The sequence below is a fragment of the Benincasa hispida genome, chromosome 9 (assembly GCF_009727055.1).
Source record: "Benincasa hispida cultivar B227 chromosome 9, ASM972705v1, whole genome shotgun sequence".
Lineage (NCBI taxonomy): Eukaryota > Viridiplantae > Streptophyta > Magnoliopsida > Cucurbitales > Cucurbitaceae > Benincasa > Benincasa hispida.
Genome location: NC_052357.1, coordinates 109,410 through 128,078, shown reverse-complemented (window position 1 = coordinate 128,078; position 18,669 = coordinate 109,410). Strand labels below are relative to the sequence as shown.

Sequence of the window (18,669 nt, the reverse complement as noted above, 5' to 3'; positions counted from 1 at the left end):
ACATGAAGAATTAAACGCACCTAGTCCTCAAAATTCAAGGACAAAAAAAAAAATATTTTTTTTATAAATTATAAATAATATGAACTAATTCTATATTTCTTTAAATTAAATGATTAATTACCAAAATAAACATAGTTCAGCTTACATTATGATATATTAGAGATCAAGTGGGATGTGGATCGAATTATTCAACCCCATTATAATTTAAAGAACGAAACTAGAGAAATAAATATGTAGTTTAATAAAAGGCAATTGTAATTTGTAGCATTTTTAGGAATAATAATCAAATGTATAACATCATTTAAAAAAATTACAAATATAGACAAGTCTATCGGCGATAGACTTCTAGCGTTGATAGACTCTCAAGTCTATCAACAATATACTTCTATCACTTGGTCTATTAGTGATAGACTCTTACTAGTCTATTACTGATAGACTCCTACCAATAATATGGTCTATCACTGATCTAAATTTGGTCATATTTGTAATTTTTTTTTACATTATATTATATTTATTAATACTTTTGGTCTAATGTCTATATTTGCAACTGTTCCTTTAATAAATATAGGGAGATTTTTAAAAATAGGAAAATAATGAAAAATACTTTCATAAAATAACAAAATTTTAATATTACTATTAGAAGTTTATCAATGTCCATTGAAATTATAGATGCTAAGTATATGAGTGTGTATATTTCTTTGCTATTTATGTGAATAGTTTGACAATTTTTTTATATGAATATTTCCCAAATATATATATTTAGCACATATTAAAAATGAAAAATGAAAAAAGAAAAAAGAAAACAAAAGGTCTGTTAAAACCGTTGGTTCTCAGCCTCAAAAACTGTCATGGAGGCAATGGCCAGGGCTGTGCTCTCTCAGCCTCTCAGCCTGTCGTCGCCTTATCCACTCTATTCCCTTTCCGCCTCCGCGAAATCGTACTGCCACTTCACTGCCACCACTACAAGAATCAGACCGGCATCCGCCGCCGGAAGAATCACAACCAGCGCCAAGGGCAAAGACGAAACGGGCGACAGCGACGCCGATTCTCCCGCTTTCAATCCGTTTGGGTTCGTCACTGACAATCCGTCAAGCCGAAGTGCGATTCAACTTCCTGAGAGCCCCGCTGAGGATGGCAATGTCGGCCAGATGCTCTATGTAAGTACAATTCATTTTCCATGGCAGCAAAACTAACTTAAAAACAGTGATCGGGTAAACGTATCGGAAAATTGAATTCCCCGTTCTGATAACCAAATGGTCAATTGATCGGTGAGTTTTTTTAGAAACTTACTAATTCAAGCTACGCATGGAACCGATTTGGTCGGGCTTGTCAATTGTGATAACTCGTCTTTGACCTATTGTTCTCTGATGTCTTTTCCCGTTCTTAGGATCAATGTGTTTGATATATGTATCTCTCACTCTCGACTGTGATACCTAATCATCTTTTTTCTTGTGTTCAAGTGGACTATCAATTGAAAATGAGTAGGACATGATAACCGGGGATTTGAGCTCCAATTTTCATTCGTTGTCATTACATAGTGTTGGAAGGTTATGATAGTCCTTTTCCGTTAGATTGAAAGCATTACTGAACCTGAACTTTCATGTTTGTTTCTTTTTGGTCCTCAAACTTTCATAAGTGTCTAATATGTATCTAAACTTTCAATTTTGTGTCCACTAATTCTCTAAATTTCTAAAACTTTTCATTTTATGTCGATTCTTAATTCAATTTTGTGTGTAATAGATTTTGACCTATTTGATATATATTTTTTAAATTTAAGAATTAGACACAAAATTATAAGTTTAGAATTCAATAAGACATAAAATTCAAATTTATATCAAATAGGTCAATTAATTTTAAAAAAATTCGGATATGTTAGGGACCTAAAACACAAAATTGATAGTTTAGGGATCTATTGGACACTTTAAAGTTTCCAAACACAAATTTGATAGTTCAAGAAATCTATTGAATATTTTTGAAAGTTTAAAGATGAAGTAGACACAAGTTACCTATAAACTAACCTTATTTTTTTCATCCAATGATGGCTCTACGAAGTTTAAATTTAATAAATAGCAGGTCTATAAAAATGAGAGACTCTATTATCCAGTCCCATTATAATGTTTAAAAATTGTATACAATTCTTTGTCTAGAAACACCTTAGATCATTATGTCGGGAATCTGTTTATTTCATCAATCTTACCGCGGTGTTGTGTAGTTTTCAAGGATTTTTTATTATGGCTGAATTTGCATCACACAGTGCATTTTAATGCATCTAATATGTTTATCTTTCAATAGAGAATAGAGGACAAGGGAAAGGAATATGGCTCTTACGTAAAATCTGGGAAATTCAGATGGTTTGTTAGAGAGACTGGTATGTCATTTCAGCTATTTCCAAGTTATTTGGTTCATTGATAAGCTTTGAGAATCTTTTGATCTTGTAGGGTCTGCCAAAAGCCGGCGGGGAACTATAGTCTTCCTTCATGGCGCTCCAACACAATCTTATAGCTACCGAGTTGTTATGTCTGAGGTCTTGCTAAAATAATGTTTAAAACTGCATTAAACTTTCTTGTTATCAAGTTTCCAAAATCTCAAAACCATGAAACTCATAAACTTGTGAACCAATGGGTCGAGATAGAAAGACTTGTACAGTTCTTCAACCCCATTTTGTTTACATTTTTTTCTTACAACCGTAATCATGGCAGGACTGAGTTGGATAGTTAGATCGTCCATTTGCCCTTAAATTTCAATCTGAATCTCAATCCGACAATAATTTTAAAGTTATCTCTCAGCATTTCTTTTCTTGCTGAAACTTCACCTTTTTTATTTCACTTTCTGTTGTATTGTCTAGTTGTCTGCTCTTGGATTCCACTGCTTTGCTCCAGATTGGATAGGATTTGGTTTCAGTGACAAACCACAACCAGGATATGGCTTTAATTATACAGGTTTTTGCAACGTTTAATCACTTGTGTCATAATAATTAGTAGTTTGAATATATTCTTTTGTAGTATATGTGATATTTGAATTGACACAGAGAAAGAGTACCACGAGGAACTGGATAAACTACTTGATGTGCTCGGTGTCAACACACCCTTTAACCTAGTGATTCAGGTTGGATCTGAATTTTCCAGGAAAGAACATTTCATAGAAAGATATATAGCCAATGTGACATGCTTGTGTCATGAAGATAGACTGCTCAACTATGTACATCTATTCATATCCTACAGCATTAGTTATCTTAACACGATCTTTCTTGAAGGGCTTTCTGGTGGGATCATATGGATTGACATGGGCCTTGAAAAATCAGAGCAGGATATCAAAGATATCCATTCTAAACAGTCCACTAACGGTTTCTTCTCCTGTTCCTGGGTTATTTCAACAGCTAAGGTTCAGTATGATGATTCTAACTAATGCATTGAAAATTTAATACGAAAATGTTTGCATTTTAACTCATTTTCTTAATTCTGGACTCTGAGACTCAGAATCTACATTTAGGCATACGATGAAATAACTAATTGAGCCATATTAATTTTTTGCTTCCCTTTTAGTTCTGCTTTGCTAGCAAAGCATCCGTCAATTTTTTTTTTCTAATATAAATTCAGTAATTTTCTTAATCTGTAATAAGAATCAATCTTATGTTTCACTTCTGATCTTGGAGATACATTTTCTTTTTTTCTTTTTCAAGTTCTTGTGAATGATATGTTTCAGTTTGTTCACTCTCTGTATAGGATCCCTCTGTTTGGTGAATTTACATGCCAGAATGCAGTTATGGCTGAACGTTTTATTGAAGCAGGTAGCGCGTATGTATCTAAGATCATCTTGACACTGGATTGTTCTTCTGTTAATACTCACTGTCTTCCTGTGATGTTAATTCAAACTACAGAGTCGTTGGAATCACCATAAATCCACAGAAAAGATCAATATACAGATTATACTAAAATTAACAATTGTGAATATGACTATGAGTTCATCCAAGAGCACAATAGATTTAGCGACAATTAATACATGTATTATTTTTTAATGACACGATAACTTCCGTGAAAGTCTCTTCTTAACACAAAAATAACTGATTTACAGTTTGTTGCGTTGTAACTTGTGATATAATTAGATATTTGTTAGGCACCAAGGGCTTGGAATGTTGAAGATACCGTCTCTAAGGTTTTAGTTTCAAGCCCAAATTTAAAACTTAATAACCACTTTAGTTGTCACTTGGAGTGGACAAAGACTTCGAAGAACTAGCGGGGTGAGCCATGATCATCATGCAAGGAGTGAAGCCTCAACATCTTGGTTTTGTATTTTTAGAAGATATTAGATCATATTTTGGTTTTACCTCTTTCAAATTTTGGGATTTCGAGTTCTTGGATTATGAGATAGATATCCTACATGGGCATGTTGATGATGAAGTTTTATAAGATGAACTATTGACGTGTACATTTAGAATGTTCTGCATCTCTACTTTCAAGTATATACACAGTTCATCCAATAGTTTTCCCCTTGATTTTGGAATTTTAACCATTGTGTGCATACGTCGACAGAGTATTTTCTCTGCTTGCAGATACGTATTAAAGCTGGAAAAGGCCGATGTTTACAGACTTCCATATCTGTCTAGTGGAGGACCTGGTTTTGGTAAGTAGCAAAATTTTGTAAATTAAACTTGATCAATACAATAAATCTAAATTACCCTCATCAATTAAAGTTTATGAATTAACTTATCAATGGTAATATGCTTTTTATCAAACAAAACAAGTTAAAATAAGTTTCTCGAGACAGGAGATTAACTTCCTGGTCCATGAGAAATGATTCAAGTAATTAATCCCCCATGGAGAAATCCTGCAAACGGACAACTGTATACTTTCCTAATTCGCCTTTCTTTTCAGCTTTGCTTGAAGCTGCAAGAAAAGCTAATTTCAATGATATACTAAGTCGGGTAACTGCTGGCTTTGCTTCTGGGAGGTCAGTTTTTTCTCTTGTTACCTCCTTATTTTACTTTTAACTATTTTTCGTTGTTACAATTATGCATTTGTATGAAGTTTTTACGGTCGCTTTAGTTATCACTCACCACTACATTTTCAAAGTTGGCAACCGCCGCAAAAGAAACAAGACCACTCATTAGATTCTTCATAATAAAAGTTCATTCTGATTTTTCATCTCATTTGAGGTCGTTGAACTTTATATCAAAATAATTTCAATCTTTATTTTCAAATTTTAGTTCTACATCGTCAGGAACAAAACTTGAAACCGAAATTAACATAAAATAATATCCATCTCTAGTATTTTAATAATATTTATAATATTCATCCTAGTAATGTTCCTAATGTAGCACTTACCAAATATTTCATATGGCCTGATGTTGATTTGTTGTCTATTTCTTGTGCCAAATTGATGTCAAATTTGGATATAAATGGCCTTATATTATAATTCTCTCGAGTAGAATATGTTACAACAAGAAGAAGAATAGACATTTATAAAAGTTTGAGTGGCAAAAGAAGGCTTTATACTAGAACTAAGATATTCAATGGCAATTTGTTAAGATCTGAAAAACCTTTTCTTTTTGGTAGTTTGGGAAAATATAATGTTTAAGGCCGTTTGATAATCATTTGGTTTTTTGCTTTTAACTTTTGAAAATTAGACTTGTTTTTTCATCACATCTTTATGTAGGAAACGTTTGATTCTTAATCAAATTCCAAAACCAAAATCAAGTTATTATAAACTATTTTTTTTAGTTTTCAAAACTTAATATTGATTATGAAAATATTTCTAAAAAACAAGACCTCTATTGGCAACCATTTTGTTTTTAAAAATTAAGCTTATAGATACTATTTCTACCTCTAATTTCTTTGTTATCTACTTTTTACGAATGGTTAAAAAACCAAGCCAAATTTTGAAAACTAAAAAAAGTAGCTTTCAAAAAGTTGTTTTTGTTTTTTAAATTTGGCCAAGAATTTAACCATTGTACATAATAAAGATATAAATTACGGTAAGAAGTATGAATGAAATAAGTTTAATCTTCAAAAACAAAAACAAAAAACCAAATGGTTACCAAACGAGATCTAAATAATTAAGTAAATATTATGAATATTATAATAATAAATAGATGCGCATTGCTTAATGTCCCAAAGCCATGTGTCACCCTTCGGGTTGTCCATGTGTCTTGTAATTATTTGTCCATGTAAGTCCATATCCTACTTGTCACTTTGCCTATAAATAGTGGCATTTGGTAGATCTTAAAATTACACATACATTGGTGAGAATTCCACTTCAAAATTTCACTAGTTTACATATAATACAATTTTATAATTTTATAATTTTAGTTATTTTATGTTTTTAATTATTTTATTTTATTTTATATTTTATATATTTAATATTATTATATAAATATATTATTGTATTATATTTTCTCCATATTCATATTACTGTTCTGCTCCTCAATTTCACAACACATTATTAGTACGAGCTCCTATCATTTTCCTCGCTAAAGAAATATGAATTATTTTCATATGTTGGGTGATTAAAAAATGAGGAAGAAGATCTATGTCTGGTAGATAGACTGAATAGAATGCTTTTAGTAAAGACGAAAGTCCCTAGTCGTAGGATTTGGTTTGGAGGAACTCCCTGAAGTAGCCTTAAGGAAAGGAGGGCATTTAAAGACAAGCAAGGGAGGATACCTACATAGTGCAAAAGACCTTAAAAGGGCTATAGGCCCGCCTAACATAAAGAGGAAGAATCATACTACCCACATTGTTTGCCTTTCGACAGAAAGATTTCCATTAACCGTAGTAGGCAAGCAGGTAAACTGCTACATATACAATACTTACAAATAAAAAATAATTTTCTAAATTGACAATGCTGAAAGAAAAAGTAAATATAATATCAGGTTCTACAAACTTGATTGAAGGTTTTGGAAAAGCAAATATTATTTTATCTAGAGGAACAAAATTTATAATTGACAATGCATTGTTCTCTAGTCAATTAAAGAGAAATCTTCTAAGTTTTAAAGATATACGTTGCAATGGTTATCATATTGAGATTGATAGTAAGAATAATGTGGAATATCTATGTATCATATCCACTGTCTCAAATGAAAAACGTAGATTGAAAGAGTTGCATGCTTTATCTTATGGATTATATTATACTCATATATGAGTAATTGAAACATATGCAATAATGAACCTGAAGTTCATGAACCCAGACATATTTATGATTTGGCATGACTGATTGGGTCATTTAGGATATATAATGATGAGGAGAATTATTGAGAATTCAAATGGATATTCATTGAAGAGCCAGAAGATTCTTCAATCTAAGGAATTATCATGTGATGCTTGCTCTCAAGGAAAATTGATAATTAGATCATCACCAGCTAAAGTGGGGATTGAATCACTTGCATTTTTAGAACGAATTCATGGTGATATATGTGAACTTAACCCACCAAGTGGACCATTTAGATATTTTATGGTATTAATAGATGCATTCAATAGATGGTCACACGTGTGCTTATTATCAAGTCGAAATCTTGCATTTGCAAGATTACTTGCTCAAATAATTAAGTTAAGAGCACAATTTTCTGATTATACAATTAAGACCATTCGTCTTGATAATGCTGGTGAATTTACATCCCAAGCTTTGATAATTATTGTATGTCAATTGGGATAAATGTTGAATATCTTGTAGCTCATGTTCATATAAAAAATAGTTTATCAGAATCATTTATAAAACGTTTGCAATTAATTGCAAAACCATTACTTATGAGAGCTAAACTTTCTTCATATGTATGAGGACATGCTATTTTGCATGCAACGTCACTTGTATGCATTAGGTCAATAGCTTATCATAAGTACTCGCCACATTAGACCAGTAACTTATCTTAAGTACTGCCATTACAATTAGCTTATGGTCATGAGCCAAATATTTCCCATCTGAGAATTTTTGGCTGTGCAGTATATGTTCCAATTACTCCACCACAACACACTAAGATGAGTCCTCAATATATGTTGGATATGATTCCCCATCAATTATTAAATATCTTGAACCCCTAACGAGTGATGCATTTACTGCACGATCTGCTGATTGTCATTTTAATAAGACAAATTTTCCAACATTAGGAAAGGAATTAAGAAGTTGGAAAAAGAAATTATATGGAATGCATTGTTATTATTTCATTTAGATCCCCGTACAGATCAATGTGAACTTGAAGTTCATAAAATAATTCATTTGCAAAATATAGCAAATCAATTACCAGATACATTTATAGATGCAAAAAAAGTAACTAGGTCACATATACCAGCTGCAAATGTTCCATAAAAAATTGATATCTCAACACAACAAGTTGTTATGAATGAGTCTGGAACACGCTAGAAGTGTGGTAGACCAGTGAGTTCCAAAGATAAAAATCCTTGAAAATGAAAAATAATTAATAGTGAAAAAGACTTGGTTGAGGATGTAAGTACCCATGAAAAAATCCTCGACAAAACTAGTGAGGAAGGTGAAATACCTTAAGATAATGATGAAATTTCAATAAACTATGTCATGTCAGGAAAAAGATGGAATAGTACTAATGTAATTATTAACAACACTTTTGCGTATAATATTACTCTTGATATTATATCTGAAAATGAGGATCCTGAACCAAAATCTGTTGAAGAATGTCGGCACAGAAAAGATTGGATATAGTGGAAAGAAGCAATCGATACAAATTAAACTCATTTTCAAAACGTCAAGTTTTTGGACTAGTAATCTGAACACTAGAAGGTGTTAAACCTGTGGGATAAAAATGAGTATTTGTGAGGAAAAGAAAAAATAATAATAAGGTCACAAGATATAAAGCAAGACTAGTTGCACAAGGGTTTTCACAAAGATCTGGTATTGATTATGAGGAGACATATTCTCCAGTGATGGATGCAATTACAGATATTTAATTGACTTGCTGTGTATAAACGTCTAGATATGCATTTTATGGATGTAGTCACAACATATATGGATCTCTTGATAATGATATTTATATGAGAATCTTAGAAGGATTTAATGTACCTGAAACATATACATTAAATTCTCGGGAATGATATTCAATAAAATTACAAAGATCACTATATGGATTGAAAAAATCAGGACGGGTGTGGTACAATCGCCTGAGTGGATATTTTGAAAGAAGGATATCAAAATAATCCAATATATCCATGTGTTTTTATAAAGAAATCACAATCAAGATTTACTATTATAACTATATATGTTGATGACTTGAATATAATTGAAACTTTTGAAGAGATTTCAAAGGCAATAGAATATCTTAAGAAAGAATTAGAGATGAAAAATCTCGAAAAAATAAAATTTTGCCTTAGTTTGCAAATTGAACATTTAGCAGATGGAATATTTATTCATTAGCAAACTTATACATGAAAAATTTTGAAAAGATTTTTATATGAACAAAGCACATCCATTAAATATTCCAATGGAAGTTTTTTCATTAGATATACAGAAAGATATATTTCGACCTCGAGAAGATAATGAATAACTTATGGTCTTGAAATACCATATCTTAGTGCAATTGGTGCACTTATGTATCTTGCTAATAATATAAGACAAGATATTTCATTTTCAGTAAATTTATTAGCTAGATATAGTTCTTCTGCTACAAAAAGACATTGGAACGAAATTAAGCATATACTCCGTTATCTCCGAGGAACAATTTATATGAGTTTATTTTATTCAAATAAATCAAAATTTGATCTAGTTGTTATGCAGATTTTGGATATTTATCTGATCCACATAAAACTAAATCTTAAATAGATTATCTGTTCACATGTGGAGGAACTGCTATATCATGGCGATCGGTGAAACAAATTATAACGGCCACTTCTTCAAATCATACTGAAATTCTTGAAATTCACGAGGCTAGTCGAGAATGTGTATGGCTAAGGTCAATGACTCAGCACATTCGTGAAACACGTGGATTGTCTTCTAATAAAAATCTTCCAATAATATTATACGAAGACAACACAGATTTCATAGCCTAAATCAAATGAGGATATATTAAAGGAGATAGAACAAAACATATTTCACCAAAGCTTTTCTACACACATGATCTTAAAGAAAATGGTGGCATCACTGTACAATGAATTTGTTCGAAAGATAACCTGATAGACTTATTTACAAAGGCATTACCAACTGCAACTTTTGAAAAATTTATTCGAACATTAGAATTTGTTCAAAGGATAACCTGACAGACTCATTATGTATTATATGAAATATGTACTATTTTTCCTTTACTAGGGCTTTTTCCTAGTAAGGTTTTAACGAGACACACACACACACACACATATAATATGTCGAAAATAGTAGTTTGATCTAGGGGCATTTTTGTAATTTTCTTGTACCTAGTGTTTTCTCTTGTCTATTTATTTGAGCAATCTTCTTGTATTATATGTATCAATTGAATAATAAAAAACCAGTCTCTATCGTGGTTTTTTCTCCCTGTTCTGGGGTTTTCCATGTAAAACATCTGTGTTATTCTTCTTCCTTTTTCATCATGGTATCATATCATCACGATGAAACCCTAGTCGTTATTGACGAGAAACTACAGTCCTCTTCAGCAGCCAACCTCGATATGACTGCCACCATACAGGCAGCTGTCCAATAATACTTGTAGGCCGCTCTGTCTCAGCTTCTTTAGCAAGCCAGCCGCCTAGCCAAAAACCCTCTAGTGTTGTCAGCAGCCCAGCTGCAGATTGGCACTGATGCAACCTCGCAGCTAGTCAATTTCAGTCGTCCGGTCTCAACCCAACAACTCGAAAATTCCCATGCTACTCAGATCTACTCCAACTTGGTCGCACGAACCCAGCCGTGGATCGAAGTCTCCTGCGCTGCTTAAATCGGTGCCAACCCAATCGATTCAACCCAGCCGCAGTTGACCCTCCATCTGTATGGCTTCGCTCAACAATATTTGCTCCAGTCGCCGCCTCTTAGCCAGCAGATTGGTGCTTCCTTAGATGCCACCAGAGCCACCTTCTCCAGCCAAGTCGACCCAAGTGGCTCCTCGAGCCATAGTTATTCCATTGATTAGCGGCAACAAGCTCCTTCAGCCGCGTCGGGCAGTAGCAGCGTGGCTCACGGTTTCATTCCAGTAGCTCCGAATGGCGGTGCAAGAAACAATCAGTCAATAAGCGGTTTTCCTATTGAGGTTCAACGTCATTTTACCCATCTTCAACAATAGATTGCGAATTTCAGAACAGTTCTTGGCACAAACCCGCAAAGTGTCCAACCAGAGTTCTCCACTAACCTACCAATGTATTCTGAGAACTCGGTAAATTCTTTCCTTACTTTACCCATTACAAATTTTTTGTCTGGATCAATGGGAAACTCTGTAGGGTTTATTATTGGAGAAAAACTGAATGGCGAAAATTATTTTTCCTGGTCTCAATCAACCAGAATGGCTCTAGAAAGACATCATAAATTCGGGTCTGACGGTGATTTAGAAACCCCCTCCTGTCTTTGAGCACTGCAAGATGCCATGACATATAAAAGATTAGTGTTGGAAGCTGCATGGGAGACCTCTAAATAGCAGACAACTTCAGTCACGTGACAAGTCAAATCCTGGTCGTGCTCTTGTGAATGACTCGACAAGTGAAAATCCTCATAATTAATCTCCTGTAGAGGGTCAAAATAATTTAAGTACTGTTGGAATCAGTGCTATTGCACAGTCAGGTACAGTTCAGTCATTTGGCTTTCTTAGTACTCATGGTAAAAAACCTTAGATTGTTGACTCACGGGCTACAGATCATCTAATTGGCTCATCTGATCAGTTTATTTCATACTGTCAGAGCGCTGGTAATGAAAGAATTAGAATTGCAGATGAGTCATTTGCCCTTGTTGCAGGAAAATACCATCTCTCGCCATTTGAGATTTTAGTGTTGCATGATGTGCTACATGTTCCTAAGATTTCATATAATTTATTGTCTGTCAGTAAAATTACAAGAGATCGGAGTTGACAAGCTGTTTTCTAGCCCGACTCTGTTTTATTTCAGGATCTAAGCTCGGGGACGACAATTGGCACTACCCGACACGATAGGGGGCTTTACTTTCTGACTGATGATACTTTCTCTAGGGATTGTTATAGGACTAGTTTCATTTCTTTAAATTTTTCTACTTCTGAGAGTGACTTTATGTTATGGCATTTCCACCTTGGGCATCCTAGTTTCCAGTACATGAAATATCTGTTTTCGCATTTGTTTCGTAATATTAATATATCTTCCTTAAACTGTAATGTATGTATCCAGGCCAAACAGAGTCATATCTCCTTTTACTTTCTGCCTTACAAACCCTTCAGACCTTTCATCCTTGTCCACAGTGATGTTTGGTGTCACAGTCATACTTCTTCAACCGTGCGACACCATGATTCATCCATGATCATGGTCAGCCTTAAGGGATGCTCAAGTTCCAATTTACTTTTTGCTTGACTCTTTGAAGCTTCATCGGACCTTAGGCGGGGTTATTCCATCCTCGACCGAACTGAACTCATGCGGAACTGAACTTCATTCGGCCATACACGTCGCTCGTACGTGTATTTTTCCTCATATGCGACTCTAGCCGACTTGCCTCTACTTTAGGCCAAGTCCTGAGGCTCGACCTTGCCCATATATGAGGCTAAAGCCATCACGATGCAACATCGCATCACTCTTCATTGTCTTGGTTCCCAATAACACGTCCCCAACACTTCTACATCGCTTTGTAACTTCACCAACACGAGTTCTGACCCTTTGTTGGGCCAAAACAAGCTTGTAACCCTCTACTGGGGCTTACTAGGTGATTCAGACACTTATCGGGGCTTTCTGGGATATAACAATGCTTACCGGGCTCTACCGGCCTACTTGGTGCCTATCAGGCTTCTACCGGCCTAATGGTCGCTTACCAGGCTCACTGGACCATCACACTACTTACTAGGACCATTCGAGCAAGTATCGGGCCAATTGGGAATTATCGAGTCCCACCGATGCTTTAGGATGCCATCTCGAGTGTCGAGATGTCATCAGCTTTCTCTCTCCTACTCGGGCACGCTTATCGAGAACCATCATCAACCGACCCATGGGCAACAATCCAACTCTGGACATAATCAAGACTTAGGCCCTTCCGAGCCATTGTCGAATCAAAACGGCATACCGGGTGTTACATTAAACCTCTGGCCCATGGGAAGGGTTGCAATGCCGGCACACTCGTGCCATCCGACATTGTCCATGAGATCCCATTCTCGATGGAAGACGCCCAAGACATCTTGTAACACTCGCCCACGCCATGACACACCATGTGCCATGGGATAGCTCACTTAGCCACAGAGCCCAAGGGTGGTGGAGAGTTAACACTATGCTCCCCCTAATAGTGCATTCTGAACATTTTCTTCTTTGCCACCCATGCATATCAATGGCGAACTGTCACTCATCAACGTAGAGCGCTCGTCTAAACTCCGATTGACATGAAATTCGACGTACTTGCATATCTTATCAATATGCATCTAACTCTAGAGTCACTCATCCAAACTTGCGACGAAACCCCACTTTCCGAGGTTACAGCCCGAGGCCCCATTTGGCCCCCATGAAGCTTGTCACTGACACTACCGATGACACGGTTGCTTGTCTTTTTGCTTAATGTTCGACATGGCATGCTTGTCCACTTATGTTGGTGTGTTGAATGATGCACCATCCTCCTCGGTCGCATCATGACACTTCTCTTGACTCTCTGTCTTTGCCAGATGTGTCGACACTTATGTGTCACCACTGCACTGTCTGCACAAGTAGAGTCACAATCTGCTATCTCAAGTTAGATTGTGACATTTGGGGTCCCTCACCAACCACTACCTCTATAGGTAAACGCTGGTTTGTCATCTTTATCGACGACCACACTCGGCTTACTTGGGTTTTCCTTCTTACTGATAAGTCTGAGGTGTCATCTGTATTTCAACAATTTTATGCCACTGTGGAAACCCAATTCAACATGAAAATCGCAATTCTGCAAAGTGAGAATGGGCGTGAGTTTTTTTAACAACTCTTTCCGCGATTTCCTTGCTTCTAAGGGAATTTTCCACCAAAGCTCTTGTGCCTACACTCCTCAACAGAATGGTGTAGCTGAATGGAAAAAACGTCATTTGGTGGAAGTCGCTTGGTCTCTTATGTTGTCCACCTCCCTTCCGTCCTACTTATGAGGGATGCTATTCTTATTGTCGCCCACCTATTCAATCGCATGCCTTCTCGTGTTCTAAACTTTCACAATCTCCTTGATTGTTTTAAAGAGTCGTATCCAACCACCCGCCTGATCCCTGATGTGCCACTCTGAGTGTTTGGTTGTGTTGCTTTGTTCATACCCATGGTCCAAATCGTACGATGTTTACCCGTGGTGCTCAGAAATGTGTGTTTGTTGGGTATCCTATCCACTAACGTGGGTATAAATGTTACCAGCCACCTTCTCGAAAATATTTCATTTTCATGGATGTTACCTTTCTCGAGGATCAACCATTCTTCCCTATTAGTCATCTTTAGGGGGAGAATTCTAGTGAAGAGACTAATTAGTCCACAAATTCAGTTTCCTTAGAGTTGTCTCATGAACTTGAACATGTCGGTCCCATCTTTCCTACCAATCAAGTCCCGTGGATAACATACTATAGGAAGAATCTCAGGAAGAAAACAGTGCCACCTGTCATTTCACCGACTCTGGTCCGTGAGTTTGACCCAACTTCAGCTCCAGGTATTTATATTCTTGTCACTAATGATATTGGTACTTGTGCTGAGACCGACACTTGCAGAGTGGGTAAAGAAGGTGTTGACAGTGCTGTCAAGGAAACCATAGTAGATGGAGAGATAGTTGAAAATAACAGTGTTGAGGAAACAACTCCAGAGAATGAAAGTGGTACTGGGGAACATGATTGTGTGAAAGGTCCTTCTGAAGCCTTATGAAGATGAACTCCTGGAACAGACAACCGATTACAGTGGAAAACTAGACAAGATGGAGAGCCATGATATTTCTCTCGATCTTCCTATTGCCCTGAGAAAAGGCACTAGATCCTGTATAAAGTACCCTATGCATAGTTACACGACGTACAGTAGTCTGTCACCCGAGTTCAATGCTCTTACGACCAGCCTAGATACAGTGATGGTACCAAGCAACATACATGTAACAATGGAAACTTTTCAATGGAAGGTTGTAGTTATGGAAGAAATGAGGGCTCTTGAGAAAAACGGGACGTGGGATCAGGTTGTTCTCCCAAAAGGACACAAGACGGTTGGATGCAAATAGGTCTTTACCATAAAATACAAGTCTGACGAGACGATTGACAGATACAAGGATAGACTGGTTGCCAAAGGCTTTACTAAGACATTTGGAATAGATTACTCTGAGACATTCTCTTATGTGGCCAAGCTTAATATTGTCCGGGGGCTGTTGTCTGTTGTATTGAACAAAGATTGGCCTCTTCATCAACTAAATGTAAAAAGTGTGTTCCTTAATAGAGAACTTAAAGAGGAAGTCTACATGAGTCCTCCCCCGATTTCGAGGGTCAGTTTAAGCACCGAGTTAGCAGACTAAGGAAGTCACTATATGGGTTGAAACAGTCCCCGAAGGCATGGTTTGAAAGATTCATCACCTTTGTTAGAGCTTAAGGGTAATTAAAGGTACTCAGACTACACACTGTTTACAAAGAAGTCAGTTCCAGGGAAGATCACAGTTCTCATTGTTTATGTCGATGATATTATGTTATCTGGTGACAATGATGTTGAGATTATGAGACTTAAAATGAAAATGACCGAGGAGTTCGAGATTAAGGACCTAGGAAAGTTGAGATATTTCTTCGAGATGGAAGTGACTCAGTTAAAAGAAGGTATTTCAGTTTCTCAACGGAAGTACACTCTTGACTTACTCAAAGAGATAGGTATGACTGGGTGTAAACTTGTTGACACCCATGTGGAGTATAATGCAAAGCTTAGTAATACAGATAACAGAGTTCTTGTCAATAAAGAAAGATATCAGTGATTGGTTGGGAAGCTAATCTACTTATCCCTACTAGACTCGATATATCATATGCAGTGAGTGTTGTGAGTTAGTTCATGCAGGCCCCCTACGAGGAACATATGATAGTTGTTGAGCGCATCTTACGATATTTGAAAGCAACTCCTGGTATGGACTTAATGTTCAGGAAGCCCGATAAATGCTGTATTGAAGCTTACACCGATACTGACTGGGCAGGTTCTGTTGTTGATAGAAAGTCAACGTTTGGGTATTGCACCTTTGTCTGGGGTAATCTGGTTACTTGGAGAAGTAAAAAACAAGGGGTTGTAGCCAGAAGTAGCGCTGAAGCTGAATACAGGGCCATGATTTAGGGATATGTGAAGAGATTTGGTTGAAGAAAGTGTTGTCAAATTTTCATCAAGACAGTGAGCTTCCGATGAAACTATTTTGTGACAATAAAGCGGCAATAAGTATTGCGAATAATCTAGTTCAACGTGATAGAACAAAACATGTAGAGATCGATAGACATTTCATCAAGAAGAGACTGGATAATGGAAGCATATGCATTCCCTATATTCCTTCGAATCAGCAAGTTGCGGATGTCCTCACAAAAGAGTTGCTTAGACAAAGTTTTGATTATTATGTCAGCAAGTTGGGCCTTATTGATATCTACGCCCCAACTTGAGGGGGAGTGTTGGAAATAGTAGTTTGGTCTAAGGGCATTTTTGTAATTTTTCTTGCACCTAGGGTTTCCTCTTGTCTATTTATTTGAGTAGTCTTCTTGTATTTTGTGTATCAATTGAATAATAAAAAATCAGTCTCTATCGTGGTTTTTTCTCCCCGTTCTAAGATTTTCCACGTAAAACATCCATGTTCTTCTTCTTTCTTTTTCTTCAATATATATATGGACACCTAAGGGGGTATTATGAATATTATAATAATAAATAGATGCTCATTGTTTAGTGTCCCAAAGCTATGTGCCTTGTAATAATCCATGTTTGGTGTCCATGTAAGTCCACATCCTATTTGCCACTCATAAATAGTAGCATTTGGTGGATCTTAAAATTACACATACATTGGTGAGAATTTCACTTCAAAATTTCACTAATTTATATATCATCCAATTTTATAATTTTAATTATTTTATTTTATATATTTAATATTATTATATTATAATTTTTCTATATCCGTGTTCTTGTTGTGCTATTCCATTTCACTAACAACAAATAGTTTATAAATGGGAGTATTATTTATAAGTTTTAACTTTTAAGAACCAAACGGTTATCATGCATGCTGGCCTAAAAATTGACCGTAAAAATTGAACACATTCTGAAACGAAACCACCTCCAGAAATGCATGAATGTCAGGCTGTAATAATGGTTCAGAGTATGCAGGTGACTTCTCTTCTCTGCTCTAATGTCAGAATGAGAAATTAAGCTCACATGAAAAAAGCTCATCATAAATAAATAACAAAAACTCCTGTGGCTCACAGATGGGACAAACCAAGTCTTGTTCTTTGGGGCATTTCAGACAAGTATCTACCTCAGTCCATTGCAGAAGAGTTTCAAAAACAGAACTCAACAACAATCCAGCTCAAGTTAATTGAAGGAGCTGGCCATATGCCCCAAGAGGACTGGTAAAACCTATTCCTCATTTGCATTGCATATAACAGTATACCTTTTTTAGTTGAACAATATGCTCGAATTTCTGACCGTTGAGGATACATCATTTATGTCAGTTGAACTATGCTCATGTTGGTTTCTCTATATTGTTTTAAGTTTTTTATTACCATTAACAGGCCCGAGAAGGTCATCGAGGCTTTGCGGTCGTTTTTCTGAAACTTTACTCGGAAATTTGCATTGCCATCTCAAGATTCCTGGTAATTTTATTGTGCATAAACAGAGTTATTTTGTATGTATTTACATCAATGGTTCATCACCCATATATGAAAGAATACCTTGATGAATATTTCTTCCTGGTATACCTAGGAAACTAGAGGATATTAGGAGGAAAAATACATTATAAGGGCGTCCATTTCAAGGGAACTCTTAGGTGCCTAAATTAAATTAACTTCTTTAATTCCTTACTAATTTGTCCAATTAATTTATCTCTGCTAAATAAATAGAAGCTATCCTACAACTACAACTACAACTATCCTTGATTTTCTCATCCATCTATTCTAAGGCATCTTTACTTTTGGATATTCTAATTCCCTTCCAACCAGTTGATTCATAGTGAATTATTTAGGTTTGAATCCTATTTTGTTTTATTAAATTTCATATTTGTTATGTTTTTGTACTCCTAAATCATTCTTTATTTATTTTATTTTTATTCTTTTGGTCTTGTTTAACCATTTGGTTTTTTAAAATTAAACTTACAAACACTACTCCCATCTAGGTTTATTTGTTTTGTTATCCATTTTTCAGTTTTCACCAAGTAAAAAAATATAGTTTTCAAAAACTTGCGTTTCTTTTTAAAATTTGACTAAGGATTCAAGTGTTTCTCAAGAAATGTGAAAACCATTCCTAAAAAAACAAACATAAATTTAAAAAAAAAAATTAAAATCAAAATCGTTAGTTTACATGAGTGCATAATATATTTAGGTTGAGTTTGATATATACTTATTTCATTATTTTTAAAATACTTTTCATTCATATATCTTTTAAGCTTTTTAGTTATACATTTCATTGGTTC

General features: G+C 35.4%; 1 protein-coding gene across 1 annotated transcript; it reads left to right on the top strand.

Moving 5' to 3' along the window:
- The first annotated feature begins 802 nt into the window (after nucleotides 1-802).
- LOC120084449 (cis-3-alkyl-4-alkyloxetan-2-one decarboxylase) lies at nucleotides 803-18,074 on the top strand. Its single transcript, XM_039040229.1, has 11 exons — nucleotides 803-1,157; nucleotides 2,293-2,368; nucleotides 2,439-2,524; nucleotides 2,846-2,939; nucleotides 3,029-3,105; nucleotides 3,254-3,381; nucleotides 3,723-3,794; nucleotides 4,550-4,620; nucleotides 4,872-4,947; nucleotides 17,468-17,611; nucleotides 17,774-18,074. The coding sequence occupies exons 1-11, from the start codon at nucleotides 849-851 to the stop codon at nucleotides 17,811-17,813; spliced, it is 1,173 nt and encodes a 390-aa protein (XP_038896157.1). The 5' UTR covers nucleotides 803-848; the 3' UTR covers nucleotides 17,814-18,074.
- Nucleotides 18,075-18,669: the final 595 nt, after the last annotated feature.